The sequence below is a fragment of the Dendrobates tinctorius genome, unplaced genomic scaffold, assembly GCF_039654945.1.
Source record: "Dendrobates tinctorius isolate UK_male_01 unplaced genomic scaffold, ASM3965494v1 ptg000054l, whole genome shotgun sequence".
NCBI lineage: Eukaryota > Metazoa > Chordata > Amphibia > Anura > Dendrobatidae > Dendrobates > Dendrobates tinctorius.
In genome coordinates, this window is record NW_027361722.1 from 4,151,521 (window position 1) to 4,171,751 (window position 20,231).

Consider the following 20,231-nt stretch of genomic DNA (forward strand, 5'->3'; position numbering starts at 1 on the left):
TCCCTGAATGGACGTCCCTCTGGGCCTGACGCTCACTGACGTACCTTCATTTCATCCAACTCAGCGATCCGGTCACTGACTTTCTCCTGCAGGATGTCCTCCCGCTTCTCAAAATCCTTCAGCAAGAGAAGTTCTTCAAAAAGTGTGATGTGCCGCAGGTCGGCCATCTTCATCTGCACGTCCAGCTGCATCTTCTTGTGTCGCACAATGCGGAGCTCGGCGTCAAAATCGATGGCCAGTTTGGTCACCTGGAATAACGGTGCAGTGAGTGAGAGTACAGAAACATATACCCTGTTTTATTGCACTCCAGAGCTGCAATCACAATTCTGAAGCTTCACTGCTAAAGTCTCTCAGCAATCCCTGCTTGTTCAGTGTCTGCGCATATCTTGCTATTGCAATTTTTATGCCAGAAATTCTAATTTTTACACCAACCAGGTACAGTCATCTGATTTATGGAAAACGAATTACCCCAGCTATTATTGGAGATCAGGAAAGGTGAAAAATGATGTCGACAAACTTGCTGCTTCCAGTAACTGTGATTGCAGCCCTGGAGTATAATTTTGCTAAGTAAAACATTTACATTGTTACCCAACTATTTATATAGCAATAAGCAGAACTGTGATTGCAGCTCTGGAGTAAAATATTGCTAAGTAAAATATTTACAACGTTACCCAACTATTTATATAGCAATAAGCAGAACTGTGAGTGCAGCTCTGGAGTATAATATTGCTAAGTAAAATATTTACATCGTTATACAACTATTTATATAGCAATAAGCAGAACTGTGAGTGCAGCTCTGGAGTATAATATTGCTAAGTAAAATATTTACAACGTTACCCAACTATTTATATAGCAATAAGCAGAACTGTGAGTGCAGCTCTGGAGTATAATATTGCTAAGTAAAATATTTACAATGTTACCCAACTATTTATATAGCAATAAGCAGAACTGTGAGTGCAGCTCTGGAGTATAATATTGCTAAGTAAAATATTTACATCGTTATACAACTATTTATATAGCAATAAGCAGAACTGTGATTGCAGCTCTGGAGTATAATATTGCTAAGTAAAATATTTACAACGTTACCCAACTATTTATATAGCAATAAGCAGAACTGTGAGTGCAGCTCTGGAGTATAATATTGCTAAGTAAAATATTTACATCGTTATACAACTATTTATATAGCAATAAGCAGAACTGTGATTGCAGCTCTGGAGTATAATATTGCTAAGTAAAATATTTACAACGTTACCCAACTATTTATATAGCAATAAGCAGAACTGTGAGTGTAGCTCTGGAGTATAATATTGCTAAGTAAAATATTTACAATGTTACCCAACTATTTATATAGCAATAAGCAGAACTGTGAGTGCAGCTCTGGAGTATAATATTGCTAAGTAAAATATTTACATCGTTATACAACTATTTATATAGCAATAAGCAGAACTGTGATTGCAGCTCTGGAGTATAATATTGCTAAGTAAAATATTTACAACGTTACCCAACTATTTATATAGCAATAAGCAGAACTGTGAGTGCAGCTCTGGAGTATAATATTGCTAAGTAAAATATTTACATCGTTATACAACTATTTATATAGCAATAAGCAGAACTGTGATTGCAGCTCTGGAGTATAATATTGCTAAGTAAAATATTTACAACGTTACCCAACTATTTATATAGCAATAAGCAGAACTGTGAGTGCAGCTCTGGAGTATAATATTGCTAAGTAAAATATTTACAAAGTGTCCCAACTATTTATGTAGCAATAAGCAGCAGAACTGTGATTGCAGCTCTGAAGTAAAATATTTACAAAGTGACCCAAGTTTTTATGAAGAAACAAGCAGAAGAACTGCGATTGCAGCTCTGGAGTATAATACAGGTAAGATATATCATGTAAAATCCTAAGTGACTCAATCCTTTATGCAGATGTGACCGGTTGTACTTAATCCTACAAATGTTGCAGTTCTTAATGTAACCGATGCCGCTTTCTACACCATTTCCTGTGCATTAGGGCAGATGTGCTACTCCAAATACTGGTGATTGCGGCGGCCCCATATTTCGACAGATGGCCCGTGCTACGCCCGAGTTTACTCCATCGCTCCTGTTTCCTGCCTCCATCTTTCTGTCTCGTACCTGTTTGAGAAGGTTTTCCTGTACGTATAAATTCTTGATTTCCTCTCTGTGCACGGCCTCTTTCTCCAGGTCAGACAGTGCCGTACTTTGGACGTGGCCTCTCTGGGAAGATGCCACGCGGTGCGATCTCACGGTGCTTGTGGTCGATGGCCTGGAATGTAACTCCGATTGTTTCGCTGCTGTTGGCTGTTTTTCTCCAAAACTGGCAAATCCGCCAAAGCCTCCTTCCTCCGCTGCCGGCCGTGCCTGGACCTGGGTCTCTTGCTCCAGCTGGAATATGCGGAGCGTCTCGCTGTCGTATTGGAACCTCTTCTCGGGGGTCTCATCAGGTAGCAGTGATGGCACCCGGGGGATGGGGAGGTGTTTGGCGGGGTCCAGTGATTGCTGGATGACTCTCACTTCTCGGACCAAGATCTTCATATTCTCTATGGTTTCTACCTTGAGATCGCGGAGCTTCATGATGGAGCGGTTCATGGATGATTTATGCTCATGTATCTATATAAGACACAAGTCAGGGTTACATGGAGCTGACAGTAATCCAGCATCTCCTGTACAAGGACCAATAACCCCATACTGATCAGTATTAATCAATAGCACAGCGATCCTCCGCCTGCTCTAAAGGCTATGGTCATCAGGAGATGCCTGCGCTCTGCTTCTATGCCTCACCCAGCGTTATCTGCCTGTGCTGTATCCCGTCGTACCATGCTCTCCAGCAGCGCCAGCTCATTCCTCTTCCGCTCGGCATTTATTCGCAGGTGTTCCGGGACACTGTAATCCTTTGCGGTTTTCAACTTGAAGTCTCCCATGTTCTCTTTGGCATTTTTAATGGCCACAACATCATCGGGGTCTTCATAGTCCTCGCTGGGCTTAGTCTTGTACCTGGGAATAAATCAGCGGTGTGTGCGGTGATCCCGGATACATTATACTCTGAGGTGTCTGCGGTGATCCCGGATACATTATACTCTGCGGTGTGTGCGGTGATCCCGGATACATTATACTCTGCGGTGTGTGCGGTGATCCCGGATACATTATACTCTGCGGTGTGTGCGGTGATCCCGGATACATTATACTCTGCGGTGTCTGCGGTGATCCCGGATACATTATACTCTGCGGTGTGTGCGGTGATCCCGGATACATTATACTCTGCGGTGTGTGCGGTGATCCCGGATACATTATACTCTGCGGTGTGTGCGGTGATCCCGGATACATTATACTCTGCGGTGTGTGCGGTGATCTCGGATACATTATACTCTGCGGTGTGTGCTGTGATCCCGGATACATTATACTCTGCGGTGTGTGCGGTGATCTCGGATACATTATACTCTGCGGTGTGTGCGGTGATCCCGGATACATTATACTCTGCGGTGTCTGCGGTGATCCCGGATACATTATACTCTGCGGTGTCTGCGGTGATCCCGGATACATTATACTCTGCGGTGTGTGCGGTGATCCCGGATACATTATACTCTGCGGTGTGTGCGGTGATCCCGGATACATTATACTCTGCGGTGTGTGCGGTGATCTCGGATACATTATACTCTGCGGTGTGTGCTGTGATCCCGGATACATTATACTCTGCGGTGTGTGCGGTGATCTCGGATACATTATACTCTGCGGTGTCTGCGGTGATCCCGGATACATTATACTCTGCGGTGTGTGCGGTGATCACGGACACATTATACTCTGCGGTGTCTGCGGTGATCCCGGATACATTATACTCTGCGGTGTGTGCGGTGATCCCGGATACATTATACTCTGCGGTGTGTGCGGTGATCCCGGATACATTATACTCTGCGGTGTGTGCGGTGATCCCGGATACATTATACTCTGCGGTGTGTGCGGTGATCTCGGATACATTATACTCTGCGGTGTGTGCGGCGATCTTGGATACATTATACTCTGCGGTGTGTGCGGTGATCCCGGATACATTATACTCTGCGGTGTGTGCGGTGATCCCGGATACCTAATATTCTGCGGTGTGTGCGGTGATCCCGGATACATTATACTCTGCGGTGTGTGCGGCGATCCCAGATACATTATACTCTGCGGTGTGTGCGGCGATCTCGGATACATTATACTCTGCGGTGTGTGCGGTGATCCCGGATACATTATACTCTGCGGTGTCTGCGGTGATCCCGGATACATTATACTCTGCGGTGTGTGCGGTGATCCCGGATACATTATACTCTGCGGTGTGTGCGGCGATCCCGGATACATTATACTCTGCGGTGTGTGCGGTGATCCCGGATACATTATACTCTGCGGTGTGTGCGGTGATCCCGGATACATTATACTCTGCGGTGTGTGCGGTGATCACGGACACATTATACTCTGCGGTGTGTGCGGTGATCCCGGATACATTATACTCTGCGGTGTGTGCGGTGATCCCGGATACATTATACTCTGCGGTGTGTGCGGTGATTAGTTTTATGACTTACAGGTCATCCCATTCCTGTTTTCTCTGTAAGATTTTGGATTTGGCTTTTTCGGCCTTCTCGATGATTTTCCGGACTCTTTCCACGCCTCCATCCAGACGTCTTCCCACCCATTGCTGTGTTTGCTTCTGAATCACCGCACTGAGGTCAACTCCTCCTGTAGTGGCTGCAAAAAGATGCAACACATGGAAAGATGGATGACGGGAAGGACACAATATGGAGGTCGGCTGGCACACAGCGAGGTGAGGTCCTCCAGCAGGGACCCTCCTGATCGCGGACACCTTGTTGTGGGGGGATGGCTTTTATGCTTTTTTAGTCAAAAAAAATCTTAACTAAATATCCTAAATTTTGTTGCAGGTGTTACTATTTATCTCCTGTAGGGTTTCTATGCAGTGTTCTTACTCTGCGCTGTTCTTATCTGTTAATGGCCACAGTGTGAATGTGCGCCTAAATGTTACACACATAGTAACAGTGAAATCCGTGCTGGAGAAGCGTCCCACACCGTATGTACCACGAGACGAATGGGCTCAGAGCGGCAATTCTAATGCAATCAATCTACGTAGACGTTTTGGCCCATACAGCGGGGCCTTCATCAGATGGACCACCATAGAAAGATGCCAGGGAGAAGTCGCTTCTGACAGCAGCACTAGTGAAAGATGCGAAATGCGCTGCTGTCCCAAGCCTCAGATTACTGTAGATCTAAAAAGTGTCCAATTACTGTAAGTAATCTCCTCTATGATCACACACCCAACATCAGATCACCCCAGTAATCTCCTCTATGGTCACATACCTAACATCAGATCACCCCAGTAATCTCCTCTATGGTCACATACCCAACATCAGATCCCCCCAGTAATCTCCTCTATGTTCACATACCCAACATCAGATCACCCCAGTAATCTCCTCTATGGTCACATACCCAACATCAGATCACCCAGTAATCTCCTCTATGATCACATACCTGACATCAGATCTCCCCAGTAATCTCCTCTATGGTCACATACCCAACATCAGATCACCCAGTAATCTCCTCTATGATCACATACCCAACATCAGATCTCCCCAGTAATCTCCTCTATGGTCACATGTCCAACATCAGCTCCCCCCAGTAATCTCCTCTATGGTCACATGTCCAACATCAGCTCCCCCCAGTAATCTCCTCTATGGTCACATACCCAACATCAGATCACCACAGTAATCTCCTCTATGATCACATACCCAACATCAGATCTCCCCAGTAATCTCCTCTATGGTCACATACCCAACATCAGATCTCCCCAGTAATCTCCTCTATGGTCACATACCCAACATCAGATCACCCCAGTAATCTCCTCTATGGTCACATACCCAACATCAGATCACCCCATTAATCTCCTCTATGGTCACATACCCAACATCAGATCACCCAGTAATCTCCTCTATGGTCACATACCTAACATCAGATCTCCCCAGTAATCTCCTCTATGATCACATACCTGACATCAGATCTCCCCAGTAATCTTTTCTATGGTCACATACCCAACATCAGATCACCCAGTAATCTCCTCTATGATCACATACCCAACATCAGATCTCCCCAGTAATCTCCTCTATGTGCACATGTCCAACATCAGCTCCCCCCAGTAATCTCCTCTATGGTCACATGTCCAACATCAGCTCCCCCCAGTAATCTCCTCTATGGTCACATACCCAACATCAGATCACCACAGTAATCTCCTCTATGATCACATACCCAACATCAGATCTCCCCAGTAATCTCCTCTATGGTCACATACCCAACATCAGATCTCCCCAGTAATCTCCTCTATGGTCACATACCCAACATCAGATCACCCCAGTAATCTCCTCTATTGTCACATACCTGACATCAGATCACCCCAGTAATCTACTCTATGATCACTTACCTAACATCAGATCCCTCAGTAATCTCCTCTATGGTCACATGTCCAACATCAGCTCCCCCCAGTAATCTCCTCTATGGTCACATACCCATCATCAGATCCCCCCCAGTAATCTCCTCTATGGTCGCATACCCAACATCAGATCACCACAGTAATCTCCTCTATGGTCACATACCCAACATCAGATCACCACAGTAATCTCCTCTATGATCACATACCCAACATCAGATCTCCCCAGTAATCTCCTCTATGGTCACATACCCAACATCAGATCTCCCCAGTAATCTCCTCTATGGTCACATACCCAACATCAGATCACCCCAGTAATCTCCTCTATGGTCACATACCCAACATCAGATCACCCCATTAATCTCCTCTATGGTCACATACCCAACATCAGATCAACCAGTAATCTCCTCTATGGTCACATACCTAACATCAGATCTCCCCAGTAATCTCCTCTATGGTCACATACCCAACATCAGATCACCCAGTAATCTCCTCTATGATCACATACCCAACATCAGATCTCCCCAGTAATCTCCTCTATGGTCACATGTCCAACATCAGCTCCCCCCAGTAATCTCCTCTATGGTCACATGTCCAACATCAGCTCCCCCCAGTAATCTCCTCTATGGTCACACGCCCAACATCAGATCACCACAGTAATCTCCTCTATGATCACATACCCAACATCAGATCACCACAGTAATCTCCTCTATGATCACATACCCAACATCAGATCTCCCCAGTAATCTCCTCTATGTTCACATACCCAACATCAGATCACCCCAGTAATCTCCTCTATGGTCACATACCCAACATCAGATCACCCAGTAATCTCCTCTATGATCACATACCCGACATCAGATCTCCCCAGTAATCTCCTCTATGGTCACATACCCAACATCAGATCACCCAGTAATCTCCTCTATGATCACATACCCAACATCAGATCTCCCCAGTAATCTCCTCTATGGTCACATGTCCAACATCAGCTCCCCCCAGTAATCTCCTCTATGGTCACATGTCCAACATCAGCTCCCCCCAGTAATCTCCTCTATGGTCACATACCCAACATCAGATCACCACAGTAATCTCCTCTATGATCACATACCCAACATCAGATCTCCCCAGTAATCTCCTCTATGGTCACATACCCAACATCAGATCTCCCCAGTAATCTCCTCTATGGTCACATACCCAACATCAGATCACCCCAGTAATCTCCTCTATGGTCACATACCCAACATCAGATCACCCCATTAATCTCCTCTATGGTCACATACCCAACATCAGATCACCCAGTAATCTCCTCTATGGTCACATACCTAACATCAGATCTCCCCAGTAATCTCCTCTATGATCACATACCTGACATCAGATCTCCCCAGTAATCTCCTCTATGGTCACATACCCAACATCAGATCACCCAGTAATCTCCTCTATGGTCACATACCCAACATCAGATCACCCCAGTAATCTCCTCTATGGTCACATGTCCAACATCAGCTCCCCCCAGTAATCTCCTCTATGGTCACATGTCCAACATCAGCTCCCCCCAGTAATCTCCTCTATGGTCACATACCCAACATCAGATCAACCAGTAATCTCCTCTATGGTCACATACCTAACATCAGATCTCCCCAGTAATCTCCTCTATGGTCACATACCCAACATCAGATCACCCAGTAATCTCCTCTATGATCACATACCCAACATCAGATCTCCCCAGTAATCTCCTCTATGGTCACATGTCCAACATCAGCTCCCCCCAGTAATCTCCTCTATGGTCACATGTCCAACATCAGCTCCCCCCAGTAATCTCCTCTATGGTCACATGCCCAACATCAGATCACCACAGTAATCTCCTCTATGATCACATACCCAACATCAGATCACCACAGTAATCTCCTCTATGATCACATACCCAACATCAGAGCTCCCCAGTAATCTCCTCTATGGTCACATACCCAACATCAGATCTCCCCAGTAATCTCCTCTATGGTCACATACCCAACATCAGATCACCCCAGTAATCTCCTCTATTGTCACATACCTGACATCAGATCACCCCAGTAATCTACTCTATGATCACTTACCTAACATCAGATCCCTCAGTAATCTCCTCTATGGTCACATGTCCAACATCAGCTCCCCCCAGTAATCTCCTCTATGGTCACATACCCATCATCAGATCCCCCCAGTAATCTCCTCTATGGTCACATACCCAACATCAGATCACCACAGTAATCTCCTCTATGGTCACATACCCAACATCAGATCACCACAGTAATCTCCTCTATGGTCACATACCTAACATTAGATCACCCCAGTAATTTCCTCTATTGTCACATACCTGACATCAGATCACCCCAGTAATCTACTCTATGATCACTTACCTAACATCAGATCCCTCAGTAATCTCCTCTATGGTCACATGTCCAACATCAGCTCCCCCCAGTAATCTCCTCTATGGTCACATACCCAACATCAGATCCCCCCAGTAATCTCCTCTATGGTCACATACCCAACATCAGATCACCACAGTAATCTCCTCTATGGTCACATACCCAACATCAGATCACCACAGTAATCTCCTCTATGGTCACATACCTAACATTAGATCACCCCAGTAATCTCCTCTATTGTCACATACCTGACATCAGATCACCCCAGTAATCTACTCTATGATCACTTACCTAACATCAGATCCCTCAGTAATTTCCTCTATGGTCACATGTCCAACATCAGCTCCCCCCAGTAATCTCCTCTATGGTCACATGTCCAACATCAGCTCCCCCCAGTAATCTCCTCTATGGTCACATACCCATCATCAGATCCCCCCAGTAATCTCCTCTATGGTCACATACCCAACATCAGATCACCACAGTAATCTCCTCTATGATCACATACCCAACATCAGATCTCCCCAGTAATCTCCTCTATGGTCACATACCCGACATCAGATCTCCCAGTAATCGCCTCTATTGTCACATACCTGACATCAGATCACCCCAGTAATCTACTCTATGATCACTTACCTAACATCAGATCCCTCAGTAATCTCCTCTATGGTCACTTACCTAACATCAGATCACCCCAGTAATCTCCTCGATGATCACATTCCTAACATCAGATCACTCCAGTAATCTCCTCTATGGTCACATACCTAACATTAGATCACCCCAGTAATCTCCTCTATGATCACTTACCTAACATCAGATCACCACAGTAATCTCCTCTATGGTCACATACCCAACATCAGCTCCCCCCAGTAATCTCCTCTATGGTCACATACCCAACATCAGATCACCACAGTAATCTCCTCTATGGTCACATACCCAACATCACTCCCCCCAGTAATCTCCTCTATGGTCACATACCCAACATCAGATCCCCCCCAGTAATCTCCTCTATGGTCACATACCCAACATCAGATCCCCCCAGTAATCTCATCTATGGTCACATACCCAACATCAGATCACCATAGTAATCTCCTCTATGATCACATACCCAACATCAGATCACCCCAGTAATCTCCTCTATGGTCACATACCCAACATCAGATCCCCCCCAGTAATCTACTCTATGATCACTTACCCAACATCAGCTCCCCCCAGTAATCTCCTCTATGGTCACATACCCAACATAAGATCACCACAGTAATCTCCTCTATGGTCACATACCCAACATCAGCTCCCCCCAGTAATCTCCTCTATGGTCACATACCCAACATCAGATCCCCCCCAGTAATCTCCTCTATGGTCACATACCCAACATCAGATCCCCCCAGTAATCTCATCTATGGTCACATACCCAACATCAGATCACCACAGTAATCTCCTCTATGATCACATACCTAACATTAGATCACCCAGTAATCGCCTCTATTGTCACATACCTGACATCAGATCACCCCAGTAATCTACTCTATGATCACTTACCTAACATCTTTATCAACGATTTAGATGAAGGAATTGAGGGTAAACTGATTAAATTTGCTGATGACACAAAGCTAGGAGGGATAGCTAATACTAGAGAAGAGAGAGAGAGGATTCAAAAAGATTAAAATAACCTGGAGCAGTGGGCAGCAACTAACAGAATGGTTTTTAACAGGGAGAAATGCAAAGTACTACATCTGGGCAATAAAAATGAAAAAGCATATATAGAATGGGAGGAATAGGGCTAAGTGACAGCACATGTGAAAAAGACTTGGGTATACTAATAGATCACAGACTGAATATGAGTCAACAGTGTGATGCAGCAGCAAAAAAGGCAAATGCAATTCTAGGATGTATTAACAGAAGCATACAGTCTAGATCACGTGACGTCATTATTTCCCTCTACTCCTCTTTGGTCAGACCTCATCTGGAATATTGTGTCCAGTTTTGGGCACCACATTTTAAAAAAGACATCAACAAACTGGAGCAAGTTCAGAAAAGAGCGACCAGAATGGTGACCGGTCTGCAAACCCTGTTTTATGAGGAAAGGTTGCAGGATTTGGGAATGTTTAGTTTGCAAAAGAGAAGACTGAGAGGAGACTTAATAGCTGTCTACAAATATCTAAAGGGCTGTCACATTGTAGAAGGATCAACTTTATTCTCATTTGCACAAGGAAAGACTAGAAGCAATGGGATGAAGCTGAATGGGAGGAGACACAGATTAGATATTAGAAAAAACTTTTTGACAGTTAGAGTGATCAATGAGTGGAACAGGCTGCCACGAGAAGTGGTGAGTTCTCCTTCAATGGAAGTCTTCAAACAGAGGCTGGACAGACATCTGACTGGGATGATTTAGCGAATCCTGCTTTGAGCAGGGGGTTGGACCAGATGGCCCAGGAGGTCCCTTCCAACTCTACGATTCTATGATTCTACATCAGATCCCTCAGTAATCTCCTCCATGATCACATACCTAACATCAAATCACCCCAGTCATCTCCTCTATGACTGTCGCTCTCCTTGTAGATGACACATCTTTCGCCCTGTCTGACGTCAGCTCTTTTCCTTATTTCGCCGTAGTACGGAGGATTCTCACCTGAGTCCCGGCTTTCTTTGGGGACATCAGTGTCCATCTGGTACAGGTCGTATCGGGTCATCCTTCTTTTTCCGATCATCCCCTTCACCCTGTGGTACTTTTCGGAGAGCGTCAGCAGCCGGTACGTGGACACTTCGTGCTCGGTGTTGATTGCGTGGACGATCACAGTGTCACATTCCACCTGATCCCGGAATCTGAAGGGTAAACGTCCAATATTGGAGATACGGTATATACCATGGTCATGTCAGATCTGCAGCGGGCTGACACTGTGACCTGACTGTAGTCACCGTCCACGCAGACCTCCGCTGCCACTTCTCAATCCTAGAGATATGCCTCCAGCGTTTAGCAGGAGACCACCCCTCTGAGGACTCTACCGGCCCCCTTACAATCATTCCAATGAGACGATTCTGAATATTCAGAATTTTTCAGAATTTGTGAAGTTTCTTTAGTTCTGTGTTAAGAGATTGGGGGGGATTTTGAATGTTTTTGTATTTCTTTATTTTTTTTATGTCTTTTAACATTTTATTACTATTTTCGTCTTTTCCAGTTCCCGTACAGAACTGGAACCTGCAATCGCTCTATCACTTCTACTATATACAGTAACTAGCTGAAGAGTTTGGCGCTGCCCGGGCATAGTAACTAACTGTGGTTAGTTATAACAAATTATAATGATTATCCTCCATCCCATAGTCCCGTGCCCATATACCCATCACACATCCTCCATCCCATAGTCCCGTGCCCATATACCCATCACACATTCTCCATCCCATAGTCCCATGACCATATACCCATCATACATATCCTCCATCCCATAGTCCCGTGCCCATATACCCATCATACATCCTCCATCCCATAGTCCCGTGCCCATATACCCATCATACATATCCTCCATCCCATAGTCCCGTGCCCATATACCCATCACACATCCTCCATCCCATAGTCCCGTGCCTATATACTCATCACACATTCTCCATCCCATAGTCCCATGCCCATATACCCATCATACACATCCTCCATCCCATAGTCCCGTGCCCATATACCCATCATACATCCTCCATCCCATAGTCCCGTGCCCATATACCCATCATACATATCCTCCATCCCATAGTCCCGTGCCCATATACCCATCACACATCCTCCATCCCATAGTCCCGTGCCTATATACTCATCACACATTCTCCATCCCATAGTCCCATGCCCATATACCCATCATACATCCTCCATCCCATAGTCCCGTGCCCATATACCCGTCATACATATTCGCCATCCCATAGTCGAGTGTCCATATACCTATCACACATTCTACATCCCATAGTCCCGTGCCCATATACCCATCACACATTCTACATCCCATAGTCCCGTGCCCATATACCCATCATACATATCCTCCATCCCATAGTCCCGTGCCCATATACCCATCATACACATCCTCCATCCCATAGTCCCGTGCCCATATACCCATCATACATATCCACGATCCCATAGTCCCGTGCCCATATACCCATCATACATATCCTCCATCCCATAGTCCCGTGCCCATATACCCATCATACATCCTCCATCCCATAGTCCCATGCCCATATACCCATCACACATCCTCCATCCCATAGTCCCGTGCCCATATACCCATCACACATCCTCCATCCCATAGGTGTATGTGTGTGTATCAAGCCACGCCCACTCCACATAGCCCCACCCACTCTGCATAGCGGGGACATCATCGTCGATACACACACACATACACTCGGTTTTATATATTACAAGATACAGTATTTCAGTATCAACAAGCGCCCCAGAAATCCAGTCACATAGAAGATTGTGAAAGATAATGGCAGTCTTCAGCGGGGCTCTGACTGCCACTCCATCCGCAGCAGCAATCGCGTCGTTCTGCGGGCAATAAACATCAGAACAGACCACAACTCCAGACTGCAACACTTAAACACAGTGTGTCCGTAAAGACATGGTGCACTATTGACCAGTCACTGGAAAGCAACAAAATACGACAGAAATGGGAAATCTGCTCCAAGTAAGAGAAAACCTCTCCCGGTTTCAGACCTATTCAGGGCAGATCGATGTGGGCTCCATGTGCTGCCTACACACATCCAAACCATAGTGAAGTTCTTGCCACACACGGGTCAGGACGTCTGGTGTAACGGAGTGAAGAACGTCTGGGATTCTCTCTTTTAAGTGATTAATGTTGTTTGGATGTGTGCAGGCAACAAGTGGAGCCCACATCGATCTGCACTGAACAGGTCTGAAACCGGGAGAGTTATTCTTTCATTTGGAGCAGATTTCACATTTCTATCGTCTTTTGTTGCTTTCCAGTGACTGGTCAAAAGTGCACCGTGACTTTACGGACACACTGTACTTCAATCCGAGACGAAGGCTATGTGCCCACGTAGCGTGTTAAAACGCACACTAAAAACCGGACTCCTTCCCAGAAATCGCGCGGTTTTTCCGCGCAATTTCACAGCGATTTTACCGCGATTCTGTTCGAGATTTTCTCAAGCATTTTCCAAGTGATTTGAAGCATTGCTTGGAAAGTGATTGACAGGTTGGTCACACTCGTCAAATATAGTGTTTGACAAGTGTGAGCAGCTTTTTACTATTGAGGCGGCCTATGCAGCATCAATAGTAAAAGATAGAATGTTAAAATGCTAAAAAAAGTAAAAAAATCGGGGTATATTTACCTTCCGACGTCCCGCGCTGCCATCCCGGCCTCAGTGTTCCCAGTAATGCCTTGCGAGACCTGTGATGACGTTGGTCTCGCGTTGCTATAGCGATCTCACGAGACCACTAGAGTCACGCGAGACTACGTCATCACTGGACCGTGCCGCAAGGCATTACTGGGAACGCTGAGGCCGGGAATGCATCGCGGGACGTCGGAAGGTAAATATACCCCAATTTTTTATTTTTTATTCTTTTTTACAGGGGTATGGTACCCAGGGCCTGGAGGACAGTCTCCTCTCCTCCACACCGTGGGTACCAACTGCACATGAGACGCTTAGCTTCCTGCATGGTGGGCATAGCCACATGCGGGAAGTAAGCGATTCTCATGCATTCCTATGGGTGCGGATTCGCAGCAATTCTTTGCGATTCCGCACAAAAGAATGAGCATGCTGCGATTTTTTCCGCGATGCGATTCCGCAGCGGAAAAAAGCGCAGCATTAGCACAGCATGTGCGGAATGCCATAGGAATGCATGGGGGGCGTTCTGTACACGATTTTTAAACGTTTTCGCAGCGTTTTCGCGCTGAAAATCGCGGCAAAAACGCTTAAAAATCACTACGTGGGCACACAGACTTAGGCTGTGTGCCCACGATGCAGATTTGCAGCGGCTCCGCGGCGGATTTTACCGCGCAGAAACGCTGCATATCCACATTGTGATGTACAGTAGCCTTAAAATCAATGGAAAAAAAACCGCTGTGCAGACGCTGCGGATTTTTCCTCGCGGTTTTCCCGCGGTACAAAATCCGCAGCATGTTACTTCTTTTGTGCGGTTTTCCATCTCCCCTGTCACCAAATCCGCAGGGGGAAAACTGCACAAAAGCCGCATGAAAACCGCATGAAAAATGGAAGAAATCCGCAGGAAAAATGCAGATCATTTGACCTGCGGATTTCTTCCATTCTGTACGGAAAAATCCGCAGGGCCAAAAAGTCCGTCTGCACTCAGCCTTACTGTGGCATCTAAAGCCCAACACCGGCAGTATAATACAGTGTATACCCGCCATGTATGCTCCTGGCTCAGCTCATGAGCCCTCTCCATACACAACAGGGCCAAACAATACACCTCAAGAGGGGCCATACATCTCAATAGGGGCCACAAACACCTCAAGAAGAGCCACACACCTCAAGAGGGGCCACACACCTCAAGAGGGGCCACACACCTCAAGAGGGGCCACACACACCTCAAGAAGAGCCACACACCTCAAGAGATCCATAGTGATTTTTCATCATACTTTCATGGCATGAGTAAGTCCCTTCCACAGAACTGAGACCACGTGGCCACCGCCGGGCGCATATTCTCAGGAGTTAGGATGGATGCTAAGACATCCGACCAGCAAATGTATCCCGAAAGATCACACTTTTACCCTCCGTCTGGCGAATGGGGTCTATGGGAACATTACAGTATACAGCGAGAATATCTCACAGTGCGTACTGTAGCCTCAGTGCACAGATGTCGTGTCACAAATACAGTGCTGGACACGTTTATGATGAAGGTTTGAGGATTTCCGCTTACCGAGCCTGCAGCTTCTTCAGTCCTATCCTGTGCTTCTCCTGCTCCCAGGCCAGCTCCTTCAGCATGGTGCGGACCCTCTCTGACGTCTGCCGTTCCATCTCTTCACGGATCCTAGGGTCCATCTCAAACTCCTAGAACGAAGAAGCGCAGGTTGCAGGAGTCTCTTTGGAGGCCATGTTTGTCTCTGACATCTTAAGATCCGGTGTGACCAGCTCCACCTCTCACCATCGATGTCTAGATATCGGCCCATATACAGTCCTTTCCAGTTTTGGGAGAATGAACTGTACTTATCAACGCCCAAAAACTGCAACTTTCTGATGTGCGTTGTGTATTCATTAACACAGATTTTAAAAATCTCAGATTGGTTTCTGTAAAGGAGAATCGGTAAAGGAGAACTGTCAGAGGCTGAAAATGTGGGCCTGGCTCATTACAAGAACGAGCTCGGACCCGGTCTGCCGGGGGCCCAAAACTGTAAGGTATAGAATCAAAAAAGTGTATGAGAAACTGGCCGAGCCCCTCACTATACAAGTAAGCGTTGTCTACATACAGCTAGAAAATACTGAAAGACGTGGCCATTATTCCATTGTCAGGACTATTCAGCATCGCTCAGTATTATCCTGCCAGTTGACACATGTGAGACCATAAGCATAGAATTGCCCAACAAGCAGAAGGGTCCTCTCCGGTGTCTGGTACGTACCGCTCGACTGAGCTGCATGTGATGAGGTAGCGCCATATTCTTTTTCAGTAGCTGCCTGAAATCCGTCCTCAGCGTCTCGAGCTCTCGCCTCCTGCCGACCTTCTTACTTTCTGCCTCCTTCATCAGCCGGTCGTGCTGTCGCTTCTGCTTGGCATTTTCTATGCTGAAAGTAATCAGATTGGGGTCAATTCCAGCACATCAGAGCAGCGACCGTCCTAGTGGATCGCCCGCCAGGGCAGTGGGGTACTCGGGACCGGGCCGGTATCTCAGAGGGAAGTGGCACAGTAGCGGTGACCCGGTCCGTGGCCCTGGGCGTCCATGTAAAAGGGGTTAAGCGTGGCTGATTAAAGTTTATAAATGTATGATTCGTGACGCCACCTGTGGTCTCTGGTCAGTTTGACCAGCGCTGCAGGGTTGCTTCTCTGGGACAGATGGTGTGGTGCAGCAATGATGTTGAAGCTCCCCACAGGTAGAGCTGTAGTCCCAGGGCAGTGTAGATGAAGGTGGTAAATGGGGAGATGGTGTAAAGAAGTAGATGTAGCAAAGCCGGGTGTAAGGCGCAAGAATAAGTGGAGGACACAAGGGCATGTAGTTCCAAGGCTTTACTCACAGTCTGGTGCACACAGATGCCCGCTTCGGTGCCGTGTCCTCCAGGTCAGGGGCTCAGCCAACTCCCAGGCAAGGTAAAGTACACCTTTCCAGCACTCCTCCAATATGTGCCTTATCTGAATGTCTCCACACTAGCGCCTAATCTGAAGTACTTGTAGTTGCATATTAAACTCAAGTTCCTCCTTCTTGATGTTACTTAGAACTCTACTTGGACGGCAGACAGCTGTAGCCTGCTTCGGAGACTTCTTGCTATCATGTCCCGGCTCACCCACGTTGCTGTTGTGCCCCCAAGTCTTAGATGGGAATAAAGTGGTGACAACTTCTATTCCTCTGGTTTCTGCTGCAGGAACATCAGTATCCATACAACCTCGGGGACCGGACTCCGGCCATGCGCTTCAAACTTGAGGAAGGGCTCTGCTCTAACCCTAGTCCTTAGTTCTCTTCTCCTTATGTTCCGCACTAATCTTTCTTCCCTCTGAAGAATCAGGCTTTCTACGGCTCTTTCCTGTGCCAGCAGCTCCAGGTCACAGGAGTCTGCTGCAGAACTTCCTTCACTCCATCTCTCTCAGGGGATCTTCTCTCACCAACTGACCTTTTCCTAATATTCTCCCGCTATCTTGTGCAGTCTAAGCTCCACCCACCTCCCAACACTCTTCATGTTCCAAGCAGAGAGCCATAAAGGTTGCTCTGCTACACTACTGGTGTGCGTGTGGGATGTGAGTGTTGGGAGTGTGGTCAGGTGTCTCCACGTTACCTGGATAGTGGGGTACCACACCTCAGGAGGAGGTGCAGTACCTCTGTGGCGACTGAACCCTCAGGGGCGCCACATACCGCCCCCCGTTAAACACAGCACGTCTGCGGGCTGCAAGTGAACCAAAGGATGTTACATAAGGTACATACAAAATGTTATTTTAACAATACTGCCTGCAGTAAACATTACTTATGTTACTAATCAAACATCTTCTTCTAAGAGAGGCATTTTACTTCCAACGTTACCTAAGATAACTTTGGTTTTGCTACTACTATCTGAAGCGCTACCTTGGTGACAACCGCTGACTCTGGTTTATCCCCTGGATTCAAATTTTTATTCAAAACTTCACATTTTTATTAAAGATTACTTCTAAACTACTTTCTGCAAAACATCCATTTCTAATACTGCAGCTAAACATTGCTACCAACATTTTCAAAAGGCACGTTATAAAATACTTCACAGTAAGACAGCAATAATTCTTGCAAGGGCTGGACACCGCTCCCAGCCGGGATTTCTTGCAGTGTCTCTGTAGCTAAAGTAGAACTCGGGTCTGAGGTAATCCTTGTTGAAGACTGTTCATGTAAAACCAAGAGAGAGCACCTTATGAGGCGCAAACTATTTACAAGCAAACTTTGTGGATCACTCCAAGTTCATGATCGCTCAGTTCAATAAAATGGGTGCCAACTGGGAAAACACAGAAAATGAGGGCACAACGGTGCCCATACCCTCCTGGGTAACAGTTCAGTTAGAAATGTACTTAGTGGTTTTTTCTCTTGCATGATGAAATGCGAGGATAACGAATCTCTGGTAGGGGAAATCCGTGATGCATGGTAACACCCATCAGCTGCTCAGGCTCCTCCGCCGAGATTAGAGACCGCCGGATGGGATGCGTCTGCTCCAGCTTTGCTCTTTTCAGCAGGGACGTTTTCCACTTCTCCATCGCAGTCAGCTTAGCGTCTTTGAATTGAGAACACAACTCCTCCATTTGTTCCATGAGGAGTACAGGACTGTTGCACGCGGTGGACGGAAACTCAAGGGTCAACCCGGTTACAGGGGCGGCGGTCATACCTGACGCTTCCCGATGATGTTTTGGCTCCGGTGCAGGCACTGAACGGCAGCCGGTGGCAGCGGTGGTTGCTGGAACTGGTTCAGGATCAGCTGAGGCCTCCGGTGGGACCTGCGCGGCCGCACCAGGTCCAGGCAAGATCACAGTCTCTGCCTCACATTCAGCTCCCGGGTCCTCGGGTAACTCCTCCTGGCAGGCAGCGCCAGTGGCAGCGTGAAGTGGTGACAGGAGCTGCCGATGGCATAGCAGCGGCCGCGGGTTTCACAGGTGCTGCCTGGGGTGGAACTGGTGCAGTGGCGGCGGGTACCGGTGGTGGAGGTACCATTGTTGCAGGCTCCTCCTGGTGCGCTGCCAGTCCAAGGTCCGCAGAGCCTCCTGCTTCAGCCGCAGACTGCGGTTCAGCATGGCGATTTCTTCCTCCAGCTGCTGACGGTCCATCACAGAAGCAGGGCCGGAGCCTTCAACTACTGCGCCGGGGAAGGCAAGCTCCTCTTCCTCGCGGTCTTCAGGCCTCCGTCCTTCTTCCATCATGGTGTCCTGGCTTCTCTCTGGGCACCCTTCCCACCACAGGGCTTTGCTCCTCCTTCCTGGGGCGGCGCCTTCTTCCTCTGCCTCCATACCAAGCCAGTATACGAACCCCTCTGGGGGTGGGCCATGTTGCTGTTGCACAGAAGTTAAGGCAGGGGGGGCCCAGGACAGTTTGCGCTCTTTTCTTAGGGCCACCCATGTTATCACGCCCTTCTTCACCACTCCGGCAGCCATTTTGAGAGTCCATTTTACAGTCTATCATTTTAGTTGTTTTGCGCAATTTTAAATCCAATAAATCTTCAGCACACAGGACCCGGTGCTACCGGGCTTTGTCATCCTGTTCATGACGCCAAAATGGATCGCCCGCCAGGGCAGTGGGGTACTCGGGACCGGGCCGGTATCTCAGAGGGAAGTGGCACAGTAGCGGTGACCCGGTCCGTGACCCTGCGCGTCCATGTAAAAGGGGTTAAGCGTGACTGATTAAAGTTTATGAAAGTGGATGATTTGTGACGCCACCTGTGGTCTCTGGTCAGTGTGACCAGCGCTGCAGGGTTGCTTCTCTGGGACAGATGGTGTGGTGCAGCAATGATGTTGAAGCTCCCCACAGGTGGAGCCGTAGTCCCAGGGCAGTGTAGATGATGTTGGCAAGTGGGGAGATGGTGTAAAGAAGTAGATGTAGCAGAGCCGGTTGTAAGGCGCAAGAATAAGTGGAGGACACAAGGGCATGTAGTTCCAAGGCTTTACTCACAGTCTGGTGCACACAGATGCCCACTTCGGTGCCGTGTCCTCCAGGTCAGGGGCTCAGCCAACTCCCAGGCAAGGTAAAGTACAC

At 47.2% G+C, this 20,231-nt stretch overlaps 2 protein-coding genes across 4 annotated transcripts in view; one reads left to right on the forward strand and one right to left on the reverse strand.

Annotated features, from left to right (window-relative positions):
* COX17 (cytochrome c oxidase copper chaperone COX17) overlaps positions 1-20,231 on the forward strand; it is a 329,935-nt gene that overhangs the window by 285,092 nt on the left and 24,612 nt on the right. The gene's annotated exons all lie outside the window — the stretch shown is intronic.
* CFAP44 (cilia and flagella associated protein 44) overlaps positions 1-20,231 on the reverse strand; it is a 108,380-nt gene that overhangs the window by 68,933 nt on the left and 19,216 nt on the right. For all 3 annotated transcript variants that reach the window (XM_073577027.1, XM_073577026.1, XM_073577028.1), the window contains exons 21-27: positions 16,446-16,608; positions 15,749-15,879; positions 11,510-11,703; positions 4,575-4,737; positions 2,838-3,015; positions 2,137-2,631; positions 45-248 (exon numbers count right to left, since the gene is read on the reverse strand). In XM_073577027.1, the coding sequence (XP_073433128.1) occupies positions 45-248; positions 2,137-2,631; positions 2,838-3,015; positions 4,575-4,737; positions 11,510-11,703; positions 15,749-15,879; positions 16,446-16,608 (1,528 nt within the window). The remainder of the gene's footprint in view (positions 1-44; positions 249-2,136; positions 2,632-2,837; positions 3,016-4,574; positions 4,738-11,509; positions 11,704-15,748; positions 15,880-16,445; positions 16,609-20,231) is intronic.